Raw genomic sequence first — 24946 nt, 5'->3', positions numbered from 1 at the left:
ACAAGCATGTAATAGCAGTTGTGGGGAAGGCGGATAGTCGCCTTCGGTTCATTGTTAGAATTTTGGGAAGATGTGGTTCATCTGTAAAGGAGACCACTTATAAAACACTAATACGACCTATTCTTGAGTACTGCTTGAGCGTGTGGGATCCCTATCAGGTCGGATTGAGGGAGGACATAGAAGCAATTCAGAGGCGGGTTGCTAGATTTGTTACTGGTGGGTTTGATCATCACGCGAGTGTTACGGAAATCCTTCAGGAACTCGGGTGGGAGTCTCTGGAGGAAAGGAGACATTCTTTTCATGAATCGCTACTGATGAAATTTAGAGAACCAGCATTTGAGGCTGACTGCAGTACAATTTTACTGCACAAAGTTAAGCTAAGAGAGATTAGGACTTGTACAGAGGCATATAGGCAGTCATTTTTCCCTCGTTCTGTTTGGGAGTGGAACAGGGAGAGAAGATGCTAGTTGTGGTACGAGGTACCCTCCGCCACGCACCATATGGTGGATTGTGGAGTATGTATGTAGATGTAGATGTAGTGCATGGAATGATAAATCTTGGATTAAAATGTATGAATTTACTTAGTTAACCTAGTTTTAAGGTTCTTTAACTGTTAATAAGTGTTAAAACATTCAGAGTCTAAAAAATTTCATAAATTCCCAATTTTTGGGACTCTTCCTGCGCCAAAGACATATTCCCGGCAATATTCCCATTTTATAAGTTCCTTCCCACTGCGAATATACCCGGCCCACATCATTATTTGTGATCATGTCGTGCCAGTGATAAAGCCAAAGTGAAATATCCTCAAGATTCCTTATATTCCATAAACAGTTTTAGATATCAAAATGAGATTTTGGTGAATGGTAGCACACAAAGAGGGGAGTATTTTGCCGTATTGTTATTATATAAAACTTAAGTATCTACTATGTTATTCCACTAACTACAGAGTTTCTCATGAAAGAATTTAATTTTTCAGGGTCATCATTAGGTGGTGAAACTAGAAATGCTATGGATTTTGGAACAGTGAAGACATAAACTTTTCTTTTGTGCTGAGGATGTGCTTTTTCATAAGCTACTGACCTTACTTTTTCTCAGTACCTCACTTAATAAACTAAATAAAGCACTGTTTCAGAATTTTCTAGCAATTGTGTCTGCACAACATGTTAGTGAGGTGAGACTGTATAAATTCCATTGTGTTTTGGCAAAAGAAACAAATTTTAACATGGTAACCAGAGAGTTGTGTAGGTTTTACTCAAAATTTTCTATTTGTGATGCTTCTCTGAAAGTTACAAATGATTAACAGGCCAGACAAAAATAAATTGCTGCATTTTTGGCAGAATTCATTTTAGATTTTAACCAAAGCAGAGGTACAGTGGATCATTTTGAATGTTCACCTCACAAGCATGGTCATGGAGGGGACTCATGTAATATTTACAAAAAAAGTTGAGTGCAGGCTTCAATGTAGAATGGCACTTCCCCTCCAGTGCTAGCCATTTCCCCTACAATGCCTGCCCATAAACCCCACTACAGCTGTCCCCATGCATCCCCTGCCATCTGCGCATCTACCGGCCAGGGCATTCTGTGCCAAAAACAGGGTGATTTCAGCGTACCGACGCTGATACCAGTTTGTAAACCCTACTAGATGGTGTAGTCAGGATTGGAAAATGGTGTGGGCTAGTAACTGATATGCAGTACTCAGGTTCAGAAACTGAATTGGTTTATCTCCTCATGGGAATTACATGGTGAGGATTGCCACGGGATTTAGAGACGATAACTCTGATAGCCCTCCAATAGCCCTAGGACAAGAGAAATACAAAGGTAAAAAATAACAAGCCATTTAATGTGAGCTCTGTCTGGTGGCTTGAAACAGAAGAGAGAGACATTTTTTGGCCACGACTCCAAGAGCCCCCAGTCTCATGAGTCTGGAGATCGTGTGCTGTCATTTGATTTGCAACTGAAAACAATTTGGCCTATCGCAGCATGAACCAGCCAATTGTTGTCATATTGACAAAAAGCCAACAGACAAAGGGGTTGCCTTTTCATAAAATTTAATCATCATCATCATCATTTAAGACTGATTATGCCTTTCAGCGTTCAGTCTGGAGCATAGCCCCCCTTATACAGTTCCTCCATGATCCCCTATTCAGTGCTAACATTGGTGCCTCTTCTGATGTTAAACCTATTACTTCAAAATCATTCTTAACCGAATCCAGGTACCTTCTCCTCGGTCTGCCCCGACTCCTCCTACCCTCTACTGCTGAATCCATGAGTCTCTTGGGTAACCTTGCTTCTCCCATGCGTGTAACATGACCCCACCATCTAAGCCTGTTTGCCCTGACTGCTACATCTATAAGTTCATTCCCAGTTTTTCTTTGATTTCCTCATTGTGGACACTCTCTTGCCATTGTTCCCATCTACTAGTACCTGCAATCATCCTAGCTACTTTCATATCCGTAACCTCAACCTTGTTGATAAGGTAACCTGAATCCACCCAGCTTTCGCTCCCATACAACAAAGTTGGTCGAAAGATTGAACGGTGCACAGATAACTTAGTCTTGGTACTGACTTCCTTCTTGCAGAAGAGAGTAGATCGTAGCTGAGCACTCACTGCATTAGCTTTGCTACACCTCGCTTCCAGTTCTTTCACTATGTTGCCATCCTGTGAGAATATGCATCCTAAGTACTTGAAACTGTCCACCTGTTCTAACTTTGTTCCTCCTATTTGGCACTCAATCCATTTATATTTCTTTCCCACTGACATTACTTTCGTTTTGGAGATGCTAATCTTCATACCATAGTCCTTACATTTCTGATCTAGCTCTGAAATATTACTTTGCAAACTTTCAATCGAATCTGCCATCACAACTAAGTCATCCGCATATACAAGACTGCTTATTTTGTGTTCACATATCTTAATCTCACCCAGCCAGTCTATTGTTTTCAACATATGATCCATAAATAATATGAACAACAGTGGAGACAGGTTGCAGCCTTGTCTTACCCCTGAAACTACTCTGAACCATGAACTCAATTTATCGTCAACTCTAACTGCTGCCTGACTATCCATGTAAAGACCTTTAATTGCTTGCAAAAGTTTGCCTCCTATTCCATAATCTTGTAGAACAGACAATAACTTCCTCCTAGGAACCCGGTCATATGCCTTTTCTAGATCTATAAAGCATAGATACAATTCCCTGTTCCACTCATAACACTTCTCCATTATTTGCCGTAAGCTAAAGATCTGGTCCTGACAACCTCTAAGAGGCCTAAACCCACACTGATTTTCATCCAATTGGTCCTCAACTAATACTCGCACTTTCCTTTCAACAATACCTGAGAAGATTTTACCCACAACGCCGATTAAAGAGATACCTCTATAGTTGTTACAATCTTTTCTGTTTCCATGTTTAAAGATTGGTGTGATTACTGCTTTTGTCCAGTCTGATGGAACCTGTCCCGACTCCCAGGCCATTTCAATTATCCTGTGTAGCCATTTAAGACCTGACATTCCACTGTGTTTGATGAGTTCCGACTTAATTTCATCCACCCCAGCCGCTTTATTGCACTGCAATCTATTGACCATTTTTTCCACTTCCTCAAATGTGATCCTATTTCCATCATCATTCCTATCCCATTCTACCTCGAAATCTGAAACATTACTGATCGCATTTTCACCTACATTGAGCAACTCTTCAAAATATTCCCTCCATCTGCCCAAGGCATCCACAGGATTCACCAGCAGTTTTCCTGACCTGTCCAAAATACTTGTCATTTCCTTCTTACCTCCCTTTCGAAGACTGCTAATTACACTCCAGAATGGTTTTCCAGCAGCTTGACCCATAGTCTCCAACCTGTTTCCAAAGTCTTCCCACGATTTCTTCTTGGATGCTGCAATTATCTGTTTGGCTTTGTTTCTTTCTTCAACATAACTTTCTCTGTCTACCTGGGTTCTGGTTTGTAGCCATTTTTGATACGCCTTCTTTTTCCTTTTACAGGCTGCCTTGACTGTATAATTCCATCAAGCTGTTTGCTTCATCCTACTTTTACACACTACTGTTCCAAGACATTCTTTAGCCACTTCTAGTACTGTGTCCCTGTACCTTGTCCATTCCTTTTCCAATGACTGTAATTGACTACATTCAACTAACTGGTACCTTTCTGAGATCGCTGTTATGTACTTGTGCCTGATTTCCTTATCCTGAAGTTTCTCCACTCTTATCCTCCTACAAATGGACCTGACCTCCTGCACTTTCGGCCTCACAATCCCAATTTCACTGCAGATTAAATAATGATCAGTGTCATCAAAGAATCCCCTGAATACACACGTGTACCTCACAGCCTTCCTGAATTCCTGATCTGTTATTATATAGTCAATGACAGATCTGGTTCCCCTGCCTTCCCAAGTATACCAGTGAATGTTCTTATGTTTAGAAAAAGAGTTTGTGATTACTAAGCCCATACTGGCACAGAAATCCAAGAGTTGTTTCCCGTTCCTGTTGGCCTCCATATCCTCTCCAAATTTACCCATAACCTTTTCATACCCTTCTGTTCGATTTCCAATCCTGGCGTTAAAATCACTCATGAGCAGAACACTGTCCTTGTCCTTTACTCTAACAACTACATCACTGAGTGCCTCATAAAAACTATCCATATTATCTTGATCTGTCCCTTCACAATGCGAATATACTGACACAATCCTAATTTTCTTGCTAGACACTGTCAATTCTATCCACATCAGTCATTCGTTTACATACCTTATTGCAACTACGCTGGGTTCCATTTCTTTCCTGATGCAAAGCCCTACACCCCATTGTGCTATTCCTGCTTTGACTCCTGACAGGTAGACCTTGTATTCTCCCACTTCCTCTTCTTTCTCACCCCTTACCCGAATGTCACTAACAGCTAAAACGTCCAGCCCCATGTTACTTGCAGCCTCTGCCAGCTCTACCTTCTTCCCAGAGTAGCCCCCATTGATATTAATAGCTCCCCATCTCATTACCATTTGTTTGCCAAGTCGTATCTTTGGAGTCCCTGGTTTGTCAGTTAGAGGTGGGACTCCGTCACCTCCAAAGGTCCGAGGCATTTTGCTCTGATTGTTGCCAGCATCATATTTAAAGTACCAGGGAAGCAGGTTACTAGCCTTACTTGCCCCGAGTCCCATTGGGTTTTACCTCTAATGGCTGAGGGACGAACCGGTGGATTTGGTAGTCTTTGCCGTATGAGCACAAAGGTGACCACGACTCAGAATATGTCCGAGATGCCCAGCCTTATTCCAAAGTAACTGGTATCCCGACTGTCGGGACCACTTACTTGGCCACTCATACGTTGCCCGTGGTTCATGAACTAGGACATGACTACGGGAACCCACACCATGAACCACCATAAAATTTAAATAATAAAAAAATCTCACATATGGGGGTCTGGGGGCAGCATGTAGAACAGAGAAAATATACAACAAATTCTTAATCCATATCCAGATACACTCTTCCGATACTGAATGTGATGTTTTGTTGTTGCCTGTACATAACATGATTAATTTTTGTGTCATTTAGCATAAAATTCTGCAAAGAGATTGCTGGAAAAGAAGTGACAATTTGTGTAAAAGACATAAAAAATGTGTGCTTGCCTAGTGGCTGCAGAGACAGATGCAAAAGTTGGCAGATTCAGAAGTTTTTGTAACTGCTTGTGACTTTTTCAAGCACTAAAGAAAAGTTCCATCTCTTTCAACCCTAATACTTGCCATGTCATGTTCCTTGAGGTAAAAGGGAAAGGAAAGCCCTGTTTTATTTATGCACACTCATTATAGATTCCTCTTTCCTCTGTCCCATGAAGGATTGCCATTTTCTGAAAGCTACTCCACCAGCTTTCGGTAGATTGTCAGTTACTAAGTATATATGTTTGCCACCTTTATTTTTGTATAAATGTTTGATATATGCCACCCACGTGTAATGTAGGCAGTGCATCTTTCTTAGTTTGTGCCTACTTTTTAAACAATTTGTGTATTTTTTCTTTGCAGCTGTGTCTCACATATGGTTAGATATGTTATTAGAAGCAGTAGATACTGTTCCTGTTGAAATTGTACAGTCTGAAATACTGCCTGTAGCTGTACGTCAGTCACAAGCGTCAAACAACACATGGGCACGAATCACTGCTTGTCATCTCTTTGGGAAGGTAAAGAAAATATGTATGTTTGTATTACTTACTACTATGTATGCTTTCAACGTACTGTTCATAAGTTAACAATAAACATCCTTGATGCCTTTAAGTTTAAGCTGATCATCTGTTAACAACTTTTGTTCCATTCATTTAAAACATAGTCAGTGTTCTGGCATGAAATACATTCATAATTACAGTTTTGGTTTGCTTCCAGATCTAAAAACAGCTTTTTATAAAAGATACAGGAGTGAGGAATGTAATTTTTACTTACAGCATTTTTGTCTTATTGCTGCTTCCTTCTGGAATTAGGTTCCTTTCAGAGTATACTGATGCAATAGCTCCATACTTAAAAAATCATATACAACCGCTTGCTTGATGAAAGATCCGTACCTAAAGACTAGAAAGCTGCACAGGTCACACCAGTACTCAAGAAGGATAATAGAAGTAATGCACTGAATTACAGGCCCATATCAATAACATTGATATGCAGCATGATTTTGGAACATATACTGTGTTTGAACATTATGAATTACGTTGAAGAGAACAGTCTATTGACACACAGTCAACATGGATTTAGAAGACGTTGTTGTGAAACAACAACTTGTGAAACTTGCTCTTTACACACGAAGTGTTGAGTTTTATTGACAAAGGATTTCAAATTGATTCATTTTTTCTAGATTTCCAAAAGGGTTTTGACACTGTACCACCCAAGCAGCTTGTAGGGAAACTGCGCGCTTATGGAATATTGTCTCAGTTATGTGGTTGGATTCATGATTTCCTGTCAGAGAGTTCACAGTTCATAGTAATTGATGAAAAGTCATCGAGTAAAACAGAAGTGATCTCTGCCATTCCCCAAGGTGGCATTCCTTATCTATATAAACGATTCAGGAGACAATCTAAGAGGTCATCTTAGGTTGTTTGCAGATGATGCTGTTGTTTATCATCTACTAAACTCATCAGAAGATCAAAACAGATTACAAAATGATTTAGAAAAGATATCTGAATGGTGTGAAAATTTGCAATTGACTGTAAATAATGAAAAGTGTGAAGTCATCCACATGAGTGCTAAAAGGAATCCATTAAACTTTGGTTACACGATAAATCAGTCTAATCTAAAGGCCATAAATTCAACTAAATGCCTTGGAATTACAATTACAAACAATTTAAATAGGAAAGAATACATAGAAAATGTTGTGGGGAAGGCAAACCAAAGACTGTGTTTTATTGACAGAACCCGTAGAAAATGTAAAAGATCTACCGAAGAAACTGCCAACGCTGTGCTTGTCCATCCTCTTTTCGAGCACTTCTGCATGGTCTGGTATCCTTACCAGATAGGATTAATGGGATACATCGAGAAAGTTCAATGAAGATCAGCACATTTTGTATTATTGCGAAAAAGGGTAGAGAGCGTCACTGACATGATACAGGATTTGGGATGGACACCATTAAAACAAAGGTGTGTTTTTTGTAGTGGAATCTTCTCACAAAATTTCAGTCACCAACTTTCTCCTCCAAATGTAAAAATATTTTGTTGACGCTGACCGACATAGGGAGAAATGACCATCATAATAAAATAAGGAAAACCAAAGCTCACACGGAAAGGTGTAGATGGTCATCTTTTCCCTGTGCTGTTCGGGAGTGGAATAACAGAAAATTATTGTGAAGGTGGTTTGATGAACCCTCTGCCAGGCACTTAAGTGTGATTTGCAGAATATTGATGTAGATGTAGATGTTATCTGCTTGCAGCATCATTGCCAGATTTTGGAAAATTTGCAAGCTTATGACACTTCCAGATGTTAGTGGAAATCAGACAAAAATACTGCAAGTAAAAATCACTCTCCTTACTTCTGTATCTTTTGTAACAAGCTGTTTTTGGATCTAAAAGCAAACCAAAAATGTATTTATGTTTCATTCCAGATTGTATGGTGAAATAAATGTTCATTTTTGGTTGATAAAAATATAGAACGCAAATCTGTAATAAAAATAGTATTGATTGATTGTTGGTAAATGGTTTATCACATAAATTAGGAAAAAAACACAGTCAATCCTGTATGTGCCAAGATATATCATCATCACTATCAATACAGCGCACGGGAAAGGAAATAAGTAAAACTGGTTTTATGTAAATAGAGTGAAAATTTGTACCAAGCACAGGAATCAAAAGTGGATCTCCTGCCTACTAGGCAGGTGTGCTAGCCACTAAGCCACCTTGGCTCAGTGGTTCGCTTAACTGCAGCACAGATTACCCTGGCATGCCTCCCTCCTTGATCCAAATTTTCACTGCCACCCCAGTCTACTTTAAATTCCCCCTTACCAATGAACAGAAATGCCGAGGCTCATCATGTTGTGGAATAGCATCTCAGCATCGAATTCCTGGGTGTGTATATTGACCAGGACTGCAAATGGAAATCGTGTAATATAGATCTTCTCACATGCTTAACTTCAGCAACATTTGCTCTCCTTGCAGTTGCTGATTTCAATGATGAAACCATTAGGAAACTATCACAAGGAATAATTTTTTGTGGCAATTCCACTCATAGACACAAATTTTTCATTGCCTAGAAACACACAGTTAGGATAATATCTGGTATCTGTCCTTGAACTTCTTGTAGGCAGTTGTTAAAATGTTAGGAATATTAACAACAGCCTCCTAATAAATTTACTCTCATATAAAGTTTGCAATGAATTTGAAAATAATAGTAGCATTCATAAATATGAGGGGTGTTCAATGGAAAAGGTATGAAAGAAACCTGTAGGTATCATTGACATCTTTATTCAAAAGTAATCATGGGAGGCCACAGAGCATCTATCCCATTGTTTCAAGAGCTGAATGATTCCCTTTTCCTGGAATTTCTGTGGCTGTGGCAGGAGCCAGACCTCCGCTGTGTCCTTCAGTTCATTGTCTGAGTTGAAGCACTTCCATTTGAGCTGCTTTTTTAGCAGACAAAACACACGGAAGTTGCAGGATGATGAGTCCGGGCTGTAGGGCAGATGCTTATGCTGCTTCTACTTGAACTTGGTCATTACACTGTGTGTGACCTTGGAGATGTGTTGACAAGCATTATCGTGGAGCAGAATCACTCCCTCCGTGAGCAGCCCAGGCCATTTGCTCATGATGGACTTACATAGACTATGGAGTGTCTCACCATACATGTCAGTGTTCATGGTTTCTCCATGCTCGAAGAATTCGATGAGTATCTAGCATTGGACAGTGAAAAACATGGTGAGCATCATGCTGGCTGCTGAGTTCATGGCTTTGAAATTTTTAGGGGGAGGTGATGATGCTGCATTAGTGTCCCTAGATATCTCACTATGTTACCCCAAAGCAGCCTGACCAGGTTTCAACTGATTTAGTTGTTATGACGTTGTCAACAACTCAACATTACTCTTGCCATAAAATATTTTAAAGGTGCTGACAAAGAATGAAACTTTTAAGAAAAAATTACTTCATTTCTACTTGACAACTCCTTCTACACCATAGATGAATTTCTGAGGAGACAGTATGTGTGTGATTGGTTTACATTTATCAAATTTTGTTGTAGATAAAGTTTAAAATATAAATAGCCTTGTTTTTAGAGAGAAAACTTGCCTTGCCTGTAAACATAGTGATCCATATTGTGGGGAATGGTCACAAATAGGATCCATGGATTACATAGAAAATTAAACTAAATGGGCAGCAATTCAACAAACTAAATGGGCAGCAATTCAACAAACATAAAGAAGCAATCTTAGCTGCTATGGGGTGAATGATTCTTTGGGTGAAACATTCATTAATAGGCAGCCCCTGAGGCACATGATACACCCAGCTGTATTATTATTATTATTATTATTATTATTATTATTATTACCTAATAATGTGAGGCTGCTTTGGAGTTCATTGTATGTCAATAGCTGTTTATGGGAACTCCATGGAACTTTTAAAAACTTCTGTAAAGGTGTAGTGTAATAGAACAGATTTCAAATTTTCCTTCAGAAAAAATTGTTTTTCAGTATTTTAATTCCACAGTGTTGCACAAGAGAGATTGTCCTCTCTGTTTTCTGGTGTTATTTGCCATTTACACGATATAAAGACTCCCTTTCTTACTAGGCTAATTACTGTTCAGCTCTACAGGGCCTTTATACTGAAATGTTTCCCCACACCACCCAGTATTGTCTTTCTATGTGTGTGAGTAACTGTATGTTCACTGGTGTGGGTAAATACATACAGCGTACACGTGAAACTGATAGCCATTACATGCTTCCTCTGTTGTAGAAATCTGCTCCAGATGCTGCAGATAGTGTGTTGAGCTGAAAGTGGTAACCAAAGTACGGAGAAATAGTCTTCGGGCTCTGTTGCATAGCAATCAGATTGCTTTCAGTTCTGAGAAGTGTCCAGTTACTATTGTGGATTTGAATGACCCATGAAGTGACTTCTTTTCCGAAGGAAACATCGAACTATTTCACTAGAACTGAACGCTCCCGTCGGAACTGTTCTCAGCTGGTGTTTATTAGTAAATCACAATAGCAGTATATCGCTGGGTGTATAATAAGACGTACCTTCTTGAAATGAACAATATTTTATTGTTCTATTAACTGATTTCCTTCCATATGCACTTATATTTTACAATGTGAATCAAAAACTCGCAATGGCGTCGATTTTTTACATCACAAGAATGGCTCTCTTCCCCTCAAATTACTATTAACAAGAACAAAAAACTCTATATCCTAAGAATAATTATGTGAGCGCTGACCGCCACAGAGTAATAAACAATATCTTTGTGTCTCTCTCGCACTGTCACAGCAAGTTATGCTGCATGATACATCATAACGACCTGGTCATTATGGGTACTGTAAATTACCAATTTTGCTCTTAACAGACAAGTAATCAAATCTTTATGCTGTATCAAGGAGAGCATTGAGAATGTGACCTGTTATCTAAAAGAAATTAACCAAGCAAATTGGTAGCACAAAAAGACTTATCTTTTTGCTCATCCAGTTTGAGTTGCAGTATATTCAATTCCCAGATCTATTACATACACTTTTAATATTGAATCACTGATCATTGGTATTTTAAAAATTACTTTTGTTTAACATATTTTTCATGCAACCCTCCTTTTTAATTATTGATATTAAACATCTCCAGATGACATCTACTCTCCATGAGATCTGGCATACCACTGCCTCTCAACATAACTTCTCACATAGATTGTCTTTACAAAGCTTATGTCTGCCGAAGTTGGAGCCAAAACAAACGTTAAAGATACAACTCAAAGTTTGAAACTGAATTAATGTACAAAATGCAATATAAACTTTAATATAATTAAATATTGGTATTTGATTTTAAAATGACATTTTCATCATAGACTGCATATATTTATTGTAAATCTCATTATTGCAATTTCAGATTGAAGCCATTATCATCTGGTTTAGATGTTGAAACACAGCATTTGTCAGCATGAATAAAAGAAATAAAATGGATGTGAGCTTGTATGGCTCTTATCAGTGTTCACTATGTCCACAATCATTATACATCGGGTGAAAATGGTTATAGAAATCATTTTATGGTGTGTGTAACAAATGGTGTTAGGAACTGTAGATGCTGACATCAATTTTATATCTGTGACAGCTGCTGTTTTGCAGCATTTAAATCACTTGGTAGTTACTTAAAACCAAAATTGCAATAGTGGAATTGGCAATAATGGCAAAAATGTGACCATTCAGAGAATTAAATATGATTATTTGAAAATGTTTCAGTTGATTGTTTGATGTTACTCATTGAATGACTTCTTTCAATTTATATGTTTTTGAATAAAATATAGAAAAATTAGAATTCGACTGAAATATATCTTGTTACAAAACTGACCTGGACTGACAGAACAACTCTCATTTATCAAGTACGCAATATGTCACCTCTCAGGAAATTTTACAACTTAACTTTCCAGTACTATAAATCACAAAAATAGCAAACGGACCAATATGCCTTGAAATCCTATACTAAAAAGAGCAACAATGCCATCATTGGAATCCTATTTAGAAGAGATTGATATCCCACTCATTGGCAATCTCCCACTGATTGGAGCTACGTATTAAACAATATTCCACATTTCAAAGTTATGTACTGAACAGACCGATGTGCCGTACCTCAAAATCCTCAAATAGACTGATACCCCTAATATCGTTATAGCACTCATCTATCCATACATCCTGATTTTAGCTATTATTTCTGTGTTGCTGGATGCTCTTCATGCCACTGTATTATCTATAAATGAATAGCATCCAGTTTTTATGTAATCTTTCTGGAAACCAGCTGTCATTTGCCCAGAAGAATGTGGAAAACTATCTAAAATTTGTGCTTAATACTGATTGGTGTTTCAAGTCTGCGGTTGTTAATACAGTGTATTCATTCAGTCTGAGTCTAGCTCACTTCGCTGCCTCACACCCTACCTGTCCCAGTTTTGTGAAGGTAACAGTAAATATGATTTTGAGCTTCGATATTTACCTGTAAGTACATATTCTGCAAACCACTGTGAAGTACATGGCAGAAGGTACTTAGCATTGTACTGCATGTTAGGGTGTCTTCCTCCTTCAGTCACGTTTGGATCTCAGGAAGAATGACTGCTTAAATGCCTCTGTTCATGTTGTGATTAGTCTAACCTTGTCTTTGTGGTCCCTACAGATGCAATAGGAGGGGGAATGGAGAATTTCTCTAGGTTTTTCATTAACTACTGGTTCTTGGAAGTATGTGTCCTTAGGATAATTGTCATCAGTACACAAATGTCTGTCAATTCAGGTTTTTCATCATTTCCAGGATACTCTCCTGTGAGGCAAACGAACCTGTGACCATTTGTCCTGCTCTTCCTTGGATGCATTCAGTGTGCCCTGTTAGTCGTATTTGCCATTGTCCCCTCCCCGCTCGCATACACATGATATTTTCACATGGGGTGCACAAGTGATTGGTAACCAGTCTCCTCCACAAACTGGCTGCATTTTCTCAGTATCCTGCCAATGAATCAAAGTCTACCATCTGCCTTACCTATCACTGAGCCCATTTAATATCCCTGCAAATTGTTACATTAAGGTGTTTATTTACTGATACTAATTGTGACTCATTGATGTTATAGTATACTTTTTTGTGAAATAACCGTTTTATATTCCTGAACATTTAAAACAAGTTAACAGTCTTTGCATCACTTTTAAATCTTATCGTGAGCTGACTGGTTATTTGTGCAGTTTTTTTCAAATAGCAATTCTATATAGAAGACTGCATCATATGCAAAAAGTCTGAGGTTATATTAATTTTGTCTGCCAGGTCATTTTTATACAGTCCAGGTCACTTATATGCAGTACGAACAAAAATGTCCCAACATGATTCCCGGATGAACATCTGAAGTTACTTCTACATCTGTTGATGAGTTTCCACACAGTCTGTCCTCTTTCCTCCGTATCCCCTCCATACCAAGAAATCCTCAACCCAGTCACAATTTTGTTTGATACCCTATATACTTTTGTTAAAATATGTGTTGGCTTTATACTGAGTCAAATGCTTTTTAGGACTCGAGAAATACTGTGTCCATCTGAAAGGTTTCATCCAAAGCTTTCAGGATGTTGCATGAGAAAAGGGCAAGCTGGATTTTCCATGATCAGTGTATTTTCAGATTCATTGATGATTTGCATGAAGGAGCTCATTCTGTTCAAGATATATTAATATGTTTGATCTAATAATATAGTCTTAAGATTGTACAACAGATGAATGTCAGTAAGATTTATGGATCATATCTGCTGCTCTTCTTTTAGACAAGTGTGACATGTACTTTTCCCTATCACTGGGCACAGCTGTTTTATTTGAGGGATCTACGGTGTATTATAGTTGAAATGGAAGCTACTTTGCTGCAAATTCAGTAGATATCATATGTGACAGGAATTGCATTGGGCTCTGTAGACTTGTTTAATTTTAGCTATTGTAGCTCCTTCTCAACACCACTGACTCTGATATATGTATTCCACATCTTTGCAGTGGCACGACAGTGGGCAGTACTCCTGTACTATTAATACTGACTCCATCATCGGGCCACTGACAGTTTGTCATGTCATTCTTTGCCATATGGTGTAATTTAGATGTTATGTGGAGGTCCACGCGGTCAGCACTATGTGGAGGTCAATGCGGTCAGCACTCTGCTCTTTCGGCTTTCTAGACCTTAGAGATGCTACTTCTCATTCAAGTAGTTCCTCAGTTGACATCACAAGACTGAGTGGATCCCAATTGCTGTCCTCCCACCAGTGGAATATTCCTGTCAGTACTGGGAACTGAACCTGGGTCCTCCAAATGGCAGTTACGATTCTCTGACCACTCAGCTAATAGGGTGAACCACTATCCTTTGTATGAGGGTACAGATTCTGGAATAGACTCCCATTTGGATCTCTGGGAGAGAACTACCAAAGGGGAGGTTACCATGAGGAAAACATTTGAATAACCAACGAAAAGGTGATGTTCTAAGAGTCAGGGCATGGAATGTCAGAAGTTTGAATGCAGTAGGGAAGCTAGAAAATCTGAAAATGGAAATGCTAAGGCTCAATCTAGATAGAGTGGGTGCCTGGAAGTGAAATGGAAACAAGACAAGGATTTCTGGTCAGATGAGTATAGAGTAATATCAGCAGCAGGAGAAAACGGTATAATGGAGTAGGATTCGTTATGAATAGAAAGGTAGGGCAGAGAGTGAGTTACTTTGAACAATTCAGTGATAGGTTCATTCTTAACAGAAGCGAAAACACACCAACAGCAACAACAATAGTTCAGGTGTATATGCCAATGTTGTAAGCTGAAGATGAAGAGATAAAGAAAGTATATCAAAATATTGAACAGGTAATTCAGTATTTAAAGGGAGATGATACTCTAATAGTCATGGGGGATTGGAATGCAGTTGTAGGGGAAGGAATAGAAGGAAAGGTTATAAGAGAATATGGGCTTCGTACTAGGAATGAGAGAGGAGAGAGACTAATTGAATTCTGCAATAAATTTCAGCCAGTAATAGCGAATACTGTGTTCAAGAATCACAAGAGGAGGAGGTATACTTGGAAAAGGCCAGGAGATATGGGAAGATTTCAGTAAGATTACATCTTGGTCAGGTAGAGATTTTAAAATCAGTTACTGAATTGCAAGGCCTACGAATGGGCAGATAGACTCATATCACAGTGTAGTAGTGATGAAGAGTAAGCTGAATTTTAAGAGACTAGTCAGGAATAATCAGTGTGCAAAGAAGTGGTACATGGAAGTATTGAGGAATGAAGAGAGATGCTTTAAGTTCTCTAACGGCCTAGATACTGTGATAAGGAATGGCTCAATAGGCAGTTCAGTTGAAGAGGAATGGAAATCTCTAAAAAGAGCAGTAACAGATGCTGGAAAGAAAAACATGGATAACTGTGAATAATCCATGGGTAGCAGGCGAATACTTCAGCTGATCAAAGAAAGAAGGAAGGACAAAAGTGTTCAAGGAGATTCAGGAACACAGAAATAAAAGTCACAAATGAAATGAATAGGAAGTGCACGGAAGCTAAGGTGAAATGGTTGCATGAAAAATGAGAAGAAATCGAAAAAGAAATGATTGTCAGAAGGACTGACTCAGCATATACTAAAGTCAAAACAACCTTAGGTGAAATTAAAAACAAGGGTGGTGACATTAAGAGTGCAACCGAAATTCCACTGTCAAATGCAGAGGAGAGGGTGGATGGCTGGAAAGAGTACACTGAAGCCCTCTATGAGGACAAAGACTTGTCTGAGGAAGAGAGAGAAAAAGAAACAGGAGTTGATATAGAAGAGATAGGGAATCCAGTCTTAAAATCAGAATTTAAAAGAGCTTTGGAAGACTTACGATTGAATAAGGCAGAAGGGATGGGTAACATCCCATCAGAATTTCTAAAGTCATTGGTAAAAATGGCATTGAAAGGACTATTCACGTTGATGTGTAGAATATATCAGTCTGGCAATATACTATCTGACTTCAAAAAACATTTTCAAAAAACATTATCCATATAGTTCTGAAGCCAAGAAGAGTGAGACTTATCGCATAGTCAGGTTAACAACTCATGCCTCCTAGTTACTGACGAGAAAAATGTACAGAAGAATGGAAAAGAAAATTGAGGATTTGTTAGATACTATCAGTTCTGACATTGTGATTGATAATGGACACAAGACTAAAGAAAAATCAAGACACGTTCATAGGATTTGTCGACCTGGAAAAGTGTTCAACAATGTCAAATGGTGCAAGATGTTCGAAATTCTGAGAAAAATAGGGGTAAGCTATAGGGAAAGACAGGTAATGTACTATATGTACAAGAGCCAAGAGGGAACAAGAACAAAGTGCTCAGGTTAAAAAGGGGCAAAAAACAGGGATGTATTCATTTGCCCGTACTGTTCAATCTGTACGTTGAAGAAGCAATGATGGAAATAAAAGAAATGTTCAAGAGTGAAATTAAAATTCGAGGTCAAAGATAAGATTTGTTGATGATATTGCTATCCTGAGTGGAAGTGAAGAAGAATTACAGGATCTGCTGAATGGAATGAACAGTCTAATGAGTACAGAATATGAACTGAGAGTAAGTCAAAGAAAGACAAAAGTAATGAGAAGCAGCAGAAATGAGAACAATGAGAAACTAAACATCAGGATTGGTGATCGCGAAGTAGATGAACTTTAAGGATTCTGCTACCTAGGCAGCAAAATTACCCATGACGGGTGGAGCAAAGACATCAAAAGCAGACTAGCACTGGCTAAAAGAACATTCCTGGCCAAGAGAAATCTACTAGTATCAAACGTAGACTTTAATTTGAGGAAGAAATTTCTGAGAATGTATGTTTGAAGCACAGCATTGTATGGTAGTGAAAAATGGTCAGAGGGAACTGTAGAGGGTAAAAACTGTAGAATAAGACAGAGATTGGAATACATCAAGCAAATAATTGAGCACATAGTTTGTAAGTGTTACTCTGAGATGGAGAGATTGGCACAGGAGAGGATTATCTTGAAAGTTAATATTTCTTATCTTTTACTTCTCATATCTTCGTCGAAAAGTTGTATATTTTATATGATGCTTATTTATATATATTTAGATTTACAAAGGTTGAGCATATTCCTGTGGAAACTGTACTCTTCACTCATCTGACATTGAGCATGTCGTATCCTCGTCGCCACTGTAGGGTCTTGTACCGCGAGGGAGAGGATGTTATGTGTGGCCAGTAGCCTCTTTCTACAACAGAAATGCACACGTGGATTAATATGGTTCTCTATTTACATGAACTGAATACTTAACTAGAATAGAGTCCATGTGTTGTGGAATAAGCTCACCAGTAATAGTCCTCTTGCAAGAAATATTGGTAATCCTGCTATTACAAAATTTAGTCTCACTGCTATACTTGCTATAGTCTCTAAACTGGTCACTATGTACTATAGTAGCCAGTGACCCCTCTGCGAATAACTGACAGACACCAAACTGGTGTGTCAGTTAGTGGCTAGCTGCTGCGGCTGAACAGTTCTAGGCGCTTCAGTCTGGAACCGTGCAGCTGCTACTGTCGCAGGTTTGAATCCTGCCTCGGGCAAGGATGTGTGTGATGTCCTTAGGTTGGTTAGGTTTAAGGAGTTCTAAGTCTAGGGGACTGATGACCTCAGACGTTAAGTCCCATAGTGCTTAGAGCCATTTTTTTTGTCACTTAGTGAGGTCCTCCGGTCGGTGGTGGTGACGTAAATACATGCTGTTGAAGTGGTGTTGACGGCGTGTTGGTTGTCGGGTTATCTCTGGCCTCTCTTGAGATAGGCGCACTTGATCCAACACATGCTATCAGTCTTCGCACTTCATTTCTGCTGACCGGTGTGCTGGCGACAGTTTATGCCAGCACAGAGCATAAAACAGGCAATACTGATATGATGTCTGTGAACTGTTGTGTATTACCCCCTACATATGGATTACCTTTGTCTGGGATTAATTATTTTCACTGTACCATAGGATGTGCAGTGTATTGTAAAGGTGTTTGAATATTTTTGACAATGGATTGCTGTTCATTGTATTCTTAAAGAATAATTGCTATACACGCTTACTTTGAACTGTCCACTCTTGCTCTATGTGCTGGTGCTCTACCTCTTGCAGGTGTGCTTAAGGCTGGATCCACTTGAACTGCAGTCAGAGGTAATACCTGGACTTGTAGCATTATGTCAAGATGTTGCCTGGGAAGTGCGGTCTGCAGCTTGCGAACAGCTAGCTCACGCTGCTAGTTGCTTTCGATCATCGCCACTCCTGCTTAGCACTCTCTGCGAGCTAGGAGCTGATGAATCTGAAGCGGTAGGTATTATTATAGTTATGCAAAGCTGAATGTCATGTATCTATGGCAGACTGTTACAGCTTGAGTGCCTGCATGGGGCAACTGGGCACCTGTGGCTAGAATTTGACAAACAGTTCACACACGGGCAGTCAGGCAGCCAGGCTGTAGTCTACACTAACTTACTGTGTGCCTCATCTGAGTACCTGCAGGAAGGGGTGTGGAGATGGTTGCACATGCAGCAGAAAAAGGTCGGAACATGGTAGAATAGGCCTGATAGGTGGGTAGCCCACTCATTCCCCGTGGGCAAACTGGAAGGCAGTGTCCATGCCCCTTAGGATAGAGTTGGCACAGCCTGATCTAGGGATGTGACTTTCTTACTAAGATCCTTATGCTTTCATATGACTAGAAAACAGAAATATTGTGAAACTCAGTTTCAGTGCATTTTTGTTAGATAGTGAATATCAAATACAGTGTGTTTGTAAATTCTCATTACAAGCTTCTAGAACTTGTAGAGGGGAGTAAGTACATAATATTTTGAATAGCAACTCATGTCCAGACACATACTGTTTCTGTTGTATGATGGTTTCAATTCAGATGTTTAACTTGTCCACAACTGCTTGAGGAATTGAATTAGGCATGACACAGTCTAATTATTAGGCAACAGTTCAAAAGGAAACATAATGGAACAGCCATTTATCATTTAAGCACATTTTTGTATTAACACTTAAACATTATGTGTTTACATTATTCCAAAACCAAAGAGAACTCAGATATTGTTCGTACAGGACTGTACTGATGCACTACAACATCACGTGACCATCTGATGGAGTACACATCACCCTGTTTACTGTATTGCATACCGGATCAACCAACTCTTGAGACTTTTCTCTTTCCCTTAGCAGAAGTGGATGCATTACTCATCTGAATTGAAACTGCCATAGAACAGAAACAATGTGTTTTCGGACATAGGTTCCTATTAGAAAAATTATGTACTTGCTCCCGTCTACGAGTCCTAGAGGCTTCCAACAGGTTTTTCTGAACACACTTTATTATTGAACAAATGTTCTAGAATAGCTTCCTTGGTTATAGTAACAATTTTTAGTGTTAAGTGTGACTGTTGTAATCGGCAATGGGATACAGAATAACCTAGATTTTTATACGTTCCTGGAGGAAACAAAAGCAGCCTACATATAGCAAATTTCAAATACTATAATGGTAGATTTATGTTAAGGACCCAGACTGTGAAGCTAATTAATGTTGATTACATTTATTAATTGTAAGGTAATTGCACTTGAGTGCAGCATTCACAATGATTTTCATAATTAAAGGGATTAGAAGTTCCAATTGCAAGTGCAGTAGTGTTCGTAACAAGCATTTCAGTTACTTAAAATGTTCTATTTGGACCACAACTATTTAGTTACAGTTAATCTTCACAAACGCAATTACAAAACAATCAGTATCTTTCCTTTCTTATGATTGAAGTAAAAAACAGTAGTATGCCCATTATATTTATAAAGCCTTTTGGAGTCATTTTTCCTATTGTTTTAGGATTTATTACTCTCAAAAAGAATGTTGGCAAGCAGACAGTGATGGAAACAATTAAGTGCTTGTCATTGCCAGGCAATTAAGCCAACAGGAAATAACAATGATATTACAACAGGCAATATACCAATGATAGATGTGATGGCAGTATCGGCTGACTGCATGGTGAGAGTTGGCTGACAGCATGTTGTGGTGGCAGGCATAATGCGAAGGTGGCTGTTTATTTAAACTCTGGGCTGTACTGGATCTCGGACAAGAGTGGAAATGTCACGTAATGATTGCTATAGTGCTCAGAAGAAAAGAAGTCTTGAGCGATCTCCATGCAGTAATTCAAATGCCGAGCACCGGGGTGAAAAGCAGAGAGTCCTACACTAGGAGCTCTCTCCCCTAATGTTCTGCAGAGTTTCCTGTGAATGTGTCTACATGTTCGATTGTCCAGCGTATGCTCTTTATGTCACCAATCAAATTATTTGGTAAAACCAGTTTTTGTTGCTGTTGATACTTTGTAATGCCCCATTTTCCCATAATAAAGAACATGCTTTCTAAGACTGTTCCTCTCTAAAAGCATTTCATCATTAGTGCAAAAATTTTTTAGGAAGCAATGTGTTAGATATTCACTGCACACCTCGCTACACTTAATTTGTTGTCAGACTTGCAGGTTGGGTTCAAGAAGGAAGTAACATTAGAAAATGCTATTTATTCTTTTATGTGTGAGACGCTAGCAGAACTAAACTATTTGTCGAGATCAGTAAGCATTTTATTTGGCTTAAGAAAAGCATTTGATTGCATGGACCATGCAGAACTTTTGCATACGTTGGGGCATTTTGGGGTCAGGAGAAAGATTCAGCAATAGTTCACTTCATATCTGGTAAGTGGGAAGCTGAATATTGTCCTCCAGTGTCAACAAACAGATGGGAGATATAAGTCTGCTTGGGGTCTTGTAAAGTGCGGAGTATCATAGAATTCATTTCTCAGTCTGCTGTTTTTCTTCATATATATCAAGATTTGCCGCTAAACATAACAGATGATTAAAAAAAGTTCTCTTTACTGGTGACATAAATGTTTGTGACAGACATGGAGTGTTATGCAAATGATGTAGCTAATGACGGTCAGTAAATCAGCACATGGCTTTCAGGAAACAAATAAATTCATAACTGCGATCAGAACACAATGCATAGAGTTTCTAATGTGGAACTCATATAAAAGCATAATTTCATTGCACAAAGGTGGTCACACAGTGAGGTCACCCATCGTAAAGTCTTAGCACAGACGGTAAATAAAAATCATTTTTGGAAGTATAAATATTGTTTGGAAAGTTCTGGCAGAGTATAAATAAATAATTTAGGAGTGAAGGTAACAACTCACTGAATAGTAGAGACTTCGAGTCAGTGACAGGTGTATTGGAAGTATCTTATTCAAGATCTTGTGCAGAAATCTTATCCTGCCATCTTCACTATAAGAATAATCTTCATTGACTCAGACATTGAAATGGGAAGCCTTGTTTGCTTTCACTCTATTGTTTGCTAGGGTATGATATTTTAGGGCAAGTCTGTGTACTCAGCAAGAATATTCTTAGTCCAGAAAAGGGCAGCAGACAGATCAGCGGTGTCAGTTCATGAACTTTTTGTAGGCTGTTGTTCTGGTTTGTCAGGATTCTAACTCTGCCAGCTTTGACAAACAGTGTACTCCAGCATGAAATTTGTTGTTAACAACATTTACTCATTCAGAAGAAACTGCAACATCCATTTATCAAACACTAGATGGAAAAAGATTTACATTTGGGTAACAATTCTTTTAGTATTGTACAGGAAAGTGTGCACTACATAGTAGTGTTCATTTTCAGTAGGCTTCCAACAGGTCTGAAAAAAAAGAGCAATAAACCCCATGTCTTCAAATATTGGTTGAAAGATTTCCTTGTATGATACTCTTTCCATTCTGTACGGCAGTTCCTTACATTAATGGAGAACTTTTTTCTATAGTTTCAATGTTCACTGAATTTGCTTTATTGAAATTCGTTAAAAGGGTGGGGAACTCAGTGTAGTCAGGTTCTTTGTATGATTTCTCTTTATGGTTATTATGAGATTATTAATTTGTTTATAGTATATGATTCCCATGAATCTATAAGTGCAAGTAAGTCATTTGCGTTGTGTCCCAGGTACAAACTACCAAATGGAAAGTTGGAATTAATTACAACTTAGAAGATTTATTCTGAAAAGAAGGTGAAACATAACTCAGCATAATTACTCATTTCCAGGTTCGTAGCCAAAGTTCGTCTCCCGTAAGCACTATCACAGTAACAGAATTGTGACTTTGAGGAGACCTGCTCTGTACTCCAGGAGGCCCACCAGACAACTCCCATTCCGGGCCATGTCGACGTGACTTAATCACACAGGGATGCCTCCTGATTAGCTCTGTCGACTCCAGCAGTATGACTGCTACATCTTTTGTGGGGCCCCCACTGTGAGTGCTTTGAAGTATGCCGTGCTGCTGCCACTGGAGCATTGGCACACGGTTCTCGAGAAGGCGGTGGCAGTGCCTTACATCTGTGGACTGCGCTGTATGAACTCGTGGCACAACAGCCCTCCTCCCTGATCTTCTTGACACCATGGAATAAGGGCATCCAAGGATGTGGTAGGAGGAAGGAGCCAATTGAAAACAATGTTCATGGTGCCCACCAGCAGGAATGACGACATCAGTGGTGGAACCCTCGGAGGCATCCATCAGCTCCATAGATGACTGAAACCAGTACCAGCTGGTGGCTGCAACTGGGTCTGCAACTGGTCCACTGGGTGGAGAGGGGTGGTGTCTGGTGTGCTGCAACCAGAAGGGGTTGTCGCACTGCTGACTAGTTCTGGGATGGAAGGCCGGACCACTGAGACGGACTGCAGAGGTGGTGGGGGTGTTACTGCACCTCCGTGTGATTCGAACCATGGTGAGTCTGTGGGAAAAGAGCCGACAGCAGAATACTGACAGAAGTGATTACCATGACAGCAGAAGTCACCGTCAACTCTGTGAACAACATACCATGCATATTACAGTACTAGAAGCCATGCTGGATGATGACTGTGGAAGGAATGGAAGAAGACTCGATCCCCTAGCCCATAGCGCTACGAGTGGTGCCTTGAAAGTTGGGGAATGCAGTGCCAGCAAATGAAGTAGTGTGCGATGAGGCCGCCCATGGAGTAACTCTGCCAGAGATTTCCTGGTGGCAGGAAGGGAATGGTAGGGGCAAAGGAAGGTGAGGATTGCTTACTCCCTAGACATTGTGTAATGAAGCTTGGTCATCTGAGACCTAAACATTTAAACAAATCTGTCGGTCTTGCTGTTTGACTGGGAGAGAAAGGAGCAGTCGTTATTTGCGTAACACAATTGGCTTGACAAAACTTCACAGACGCGAACTGCGGCCCGTTGTTACTGACTAAAGTTTCTGGAAGTCCTTCATTGGAGAAGATACTTTGTAGGGCCTGGATGGTGGCTGAGCTTGTCATTGGAAGGACGATGGGAAATCGACTGAAGGTGTCGATGAGCAGAAGCCTTCGGATGTTCCAGATGGGACCCATAAAATCGACATGAAGGCGTTGCCTTGGCACTGAAAGTTTCGGCCAACTGAAGAAATGCTGCTTGGGCACTGCCTGGTTCTCAGCACAAGTACGATACTGCCCAGTCATATGTTCGATGTCTCGATCCAGGTCAGTCCAAGAGCAATGCTGATGGGCAAGTTACTTGGTTCTCACTACACCCCAATGCCCTTGATGAAGCAACTTCTAAACTCTTTGGTACAAAGACCAAGGGATGATGACACGCTACCTGACCATTCTCCATGTGCAGGAGAAGGACCACCAAGTGACTTGACAAGAAGTGACGGATGCCGAAGAAGCGGCAAACACCGGCCTGTCGAATCAAAGATCCCAAAGACGGCCATCCATCTCAAACATAATGGAGAGTCATGGTAAGTTCGGAATCCTTGGCTGACTCTTCAGCAATAAGTTTGGCGTTCAGTGTAAATGCTTGAAGGGCTGACTGTTCTGCATCTTCAAATTGGAAACATGCAGCATCTGAGGAATCGAAGGCTGCATCCTGCCCTATGTAGAACCCGGGGAGGGTGTTCGCATTGGCGTGTTTTGTGGTAGCCTGAAACATAATGTTGTAGTTTAATTGGACAAAATGAGAGTTCGTCGCTGTAACTTTTATGCCCCTTTTTTCACATTGAATGAATATGTCAATGGCTTGTGGTCAGTGACTAAGTAGAACTTTACCTGTACAAGTATTGATGGAATTTAGTCACTCCATATATGATTGCTAAGGCCTCTTTCCCCATCTGAGAATAGTTTCATTGAGTAGGCATGAGGACCTTGGACGCGAGCATGATGGGGCATTCTACACCATCAACTCTGTGAGACAAGATCGCACCTTTGCCATAAGAACTTGCATCAGTTGCCAAAAAAAGTGGCTTGTTTGGATATAATGCACAAGGCACCAATTGGAGAGAAGAGCTCATTTAAAGCACTGAAATGCCTGGTCGCACCACCCTGCTAGAATGGTACTCCTTTATGCTGAAGCCTGTCTAGCAGAGTGACAATTTGGGTGGCGTCCTTGAGAAACTTGATTTTGTAAGACAGTTTGCCCATAACTGCCTGGCGTTCAGAAACATTCGTAGGTGCAGGAAGCCATTGGCTGGCTTCTAAATCATGATGACTGGGATGGATACCCTGTTCATTTATTACTTGTCTGAGATATTCAACTTCAGTGGCAAAGAACGTGTGCTTGCTTCTATTGTAATGCAAACCGATTCGAACACAACGTGAAATAACTGTTCTAAGTTTGATAAATGTTCCTCAGGAGTTCTACCAGATATAACGATGTCATACAAACAGGGGTGAGCAAGATGGAACCTTTGCAACCAAATGGTTGCGAAACTGTTGGAACAGAGATTGGGCGGATGGTGTTCCATACAGAAGACGTTAAAAC

At 39.7% G+C, this 24946-nt stretch overlaps 1 protein-coding gene across 4 annotated transcripts in view; it reads left to right on the top strand.

The window, feature by feature from the left end:
• Nucleotides 1-24946, top strand: part of LOC124619453 (serine/threonine-protein phosphatase PP2A 65 kDa regulatory subunit-like) — a 282427-nt gene that overhangs the window by 33895 nt on the left and 223586 nt on the right. For all 4 annotated transcript variants that reach the window (XM_047145848.1, XM_047145845.1, XM_047145846.1 and 1 more), the window contains exons 4-5: nucleotides 6017-6171; nucleotides 18265-18456. In XM_047145848.1, the coding sequence (XP_047001804.1) occupies nucleotides 6017-6171; nucleotides 18265-18456 (347 nt within the window). The remainder of the gene's footprint in view (nucleotides 1-6016; nucleotides 6172-18264; nucleotides 18457-24946) is intronic.

This window comes from Schistocerca americana, chromosome 6 (assembly GCF_021461395.2).
Source record: "Schistocerca americana isolate TAMUIC-IGC-003095 chromosome 6, iqSchAmer2.1, whole genome shotgun sequence".
NCBI lineage: Eukaryota > Metazoa > Arthropoda > Insecta > Orthoptera > Acrididae > Schistocerca > Schistocerca americana.
Note: the sequence above shows the minus strand (reverse complement) of the source record. Positions and strands in the feature narration are given on the sequence as shown.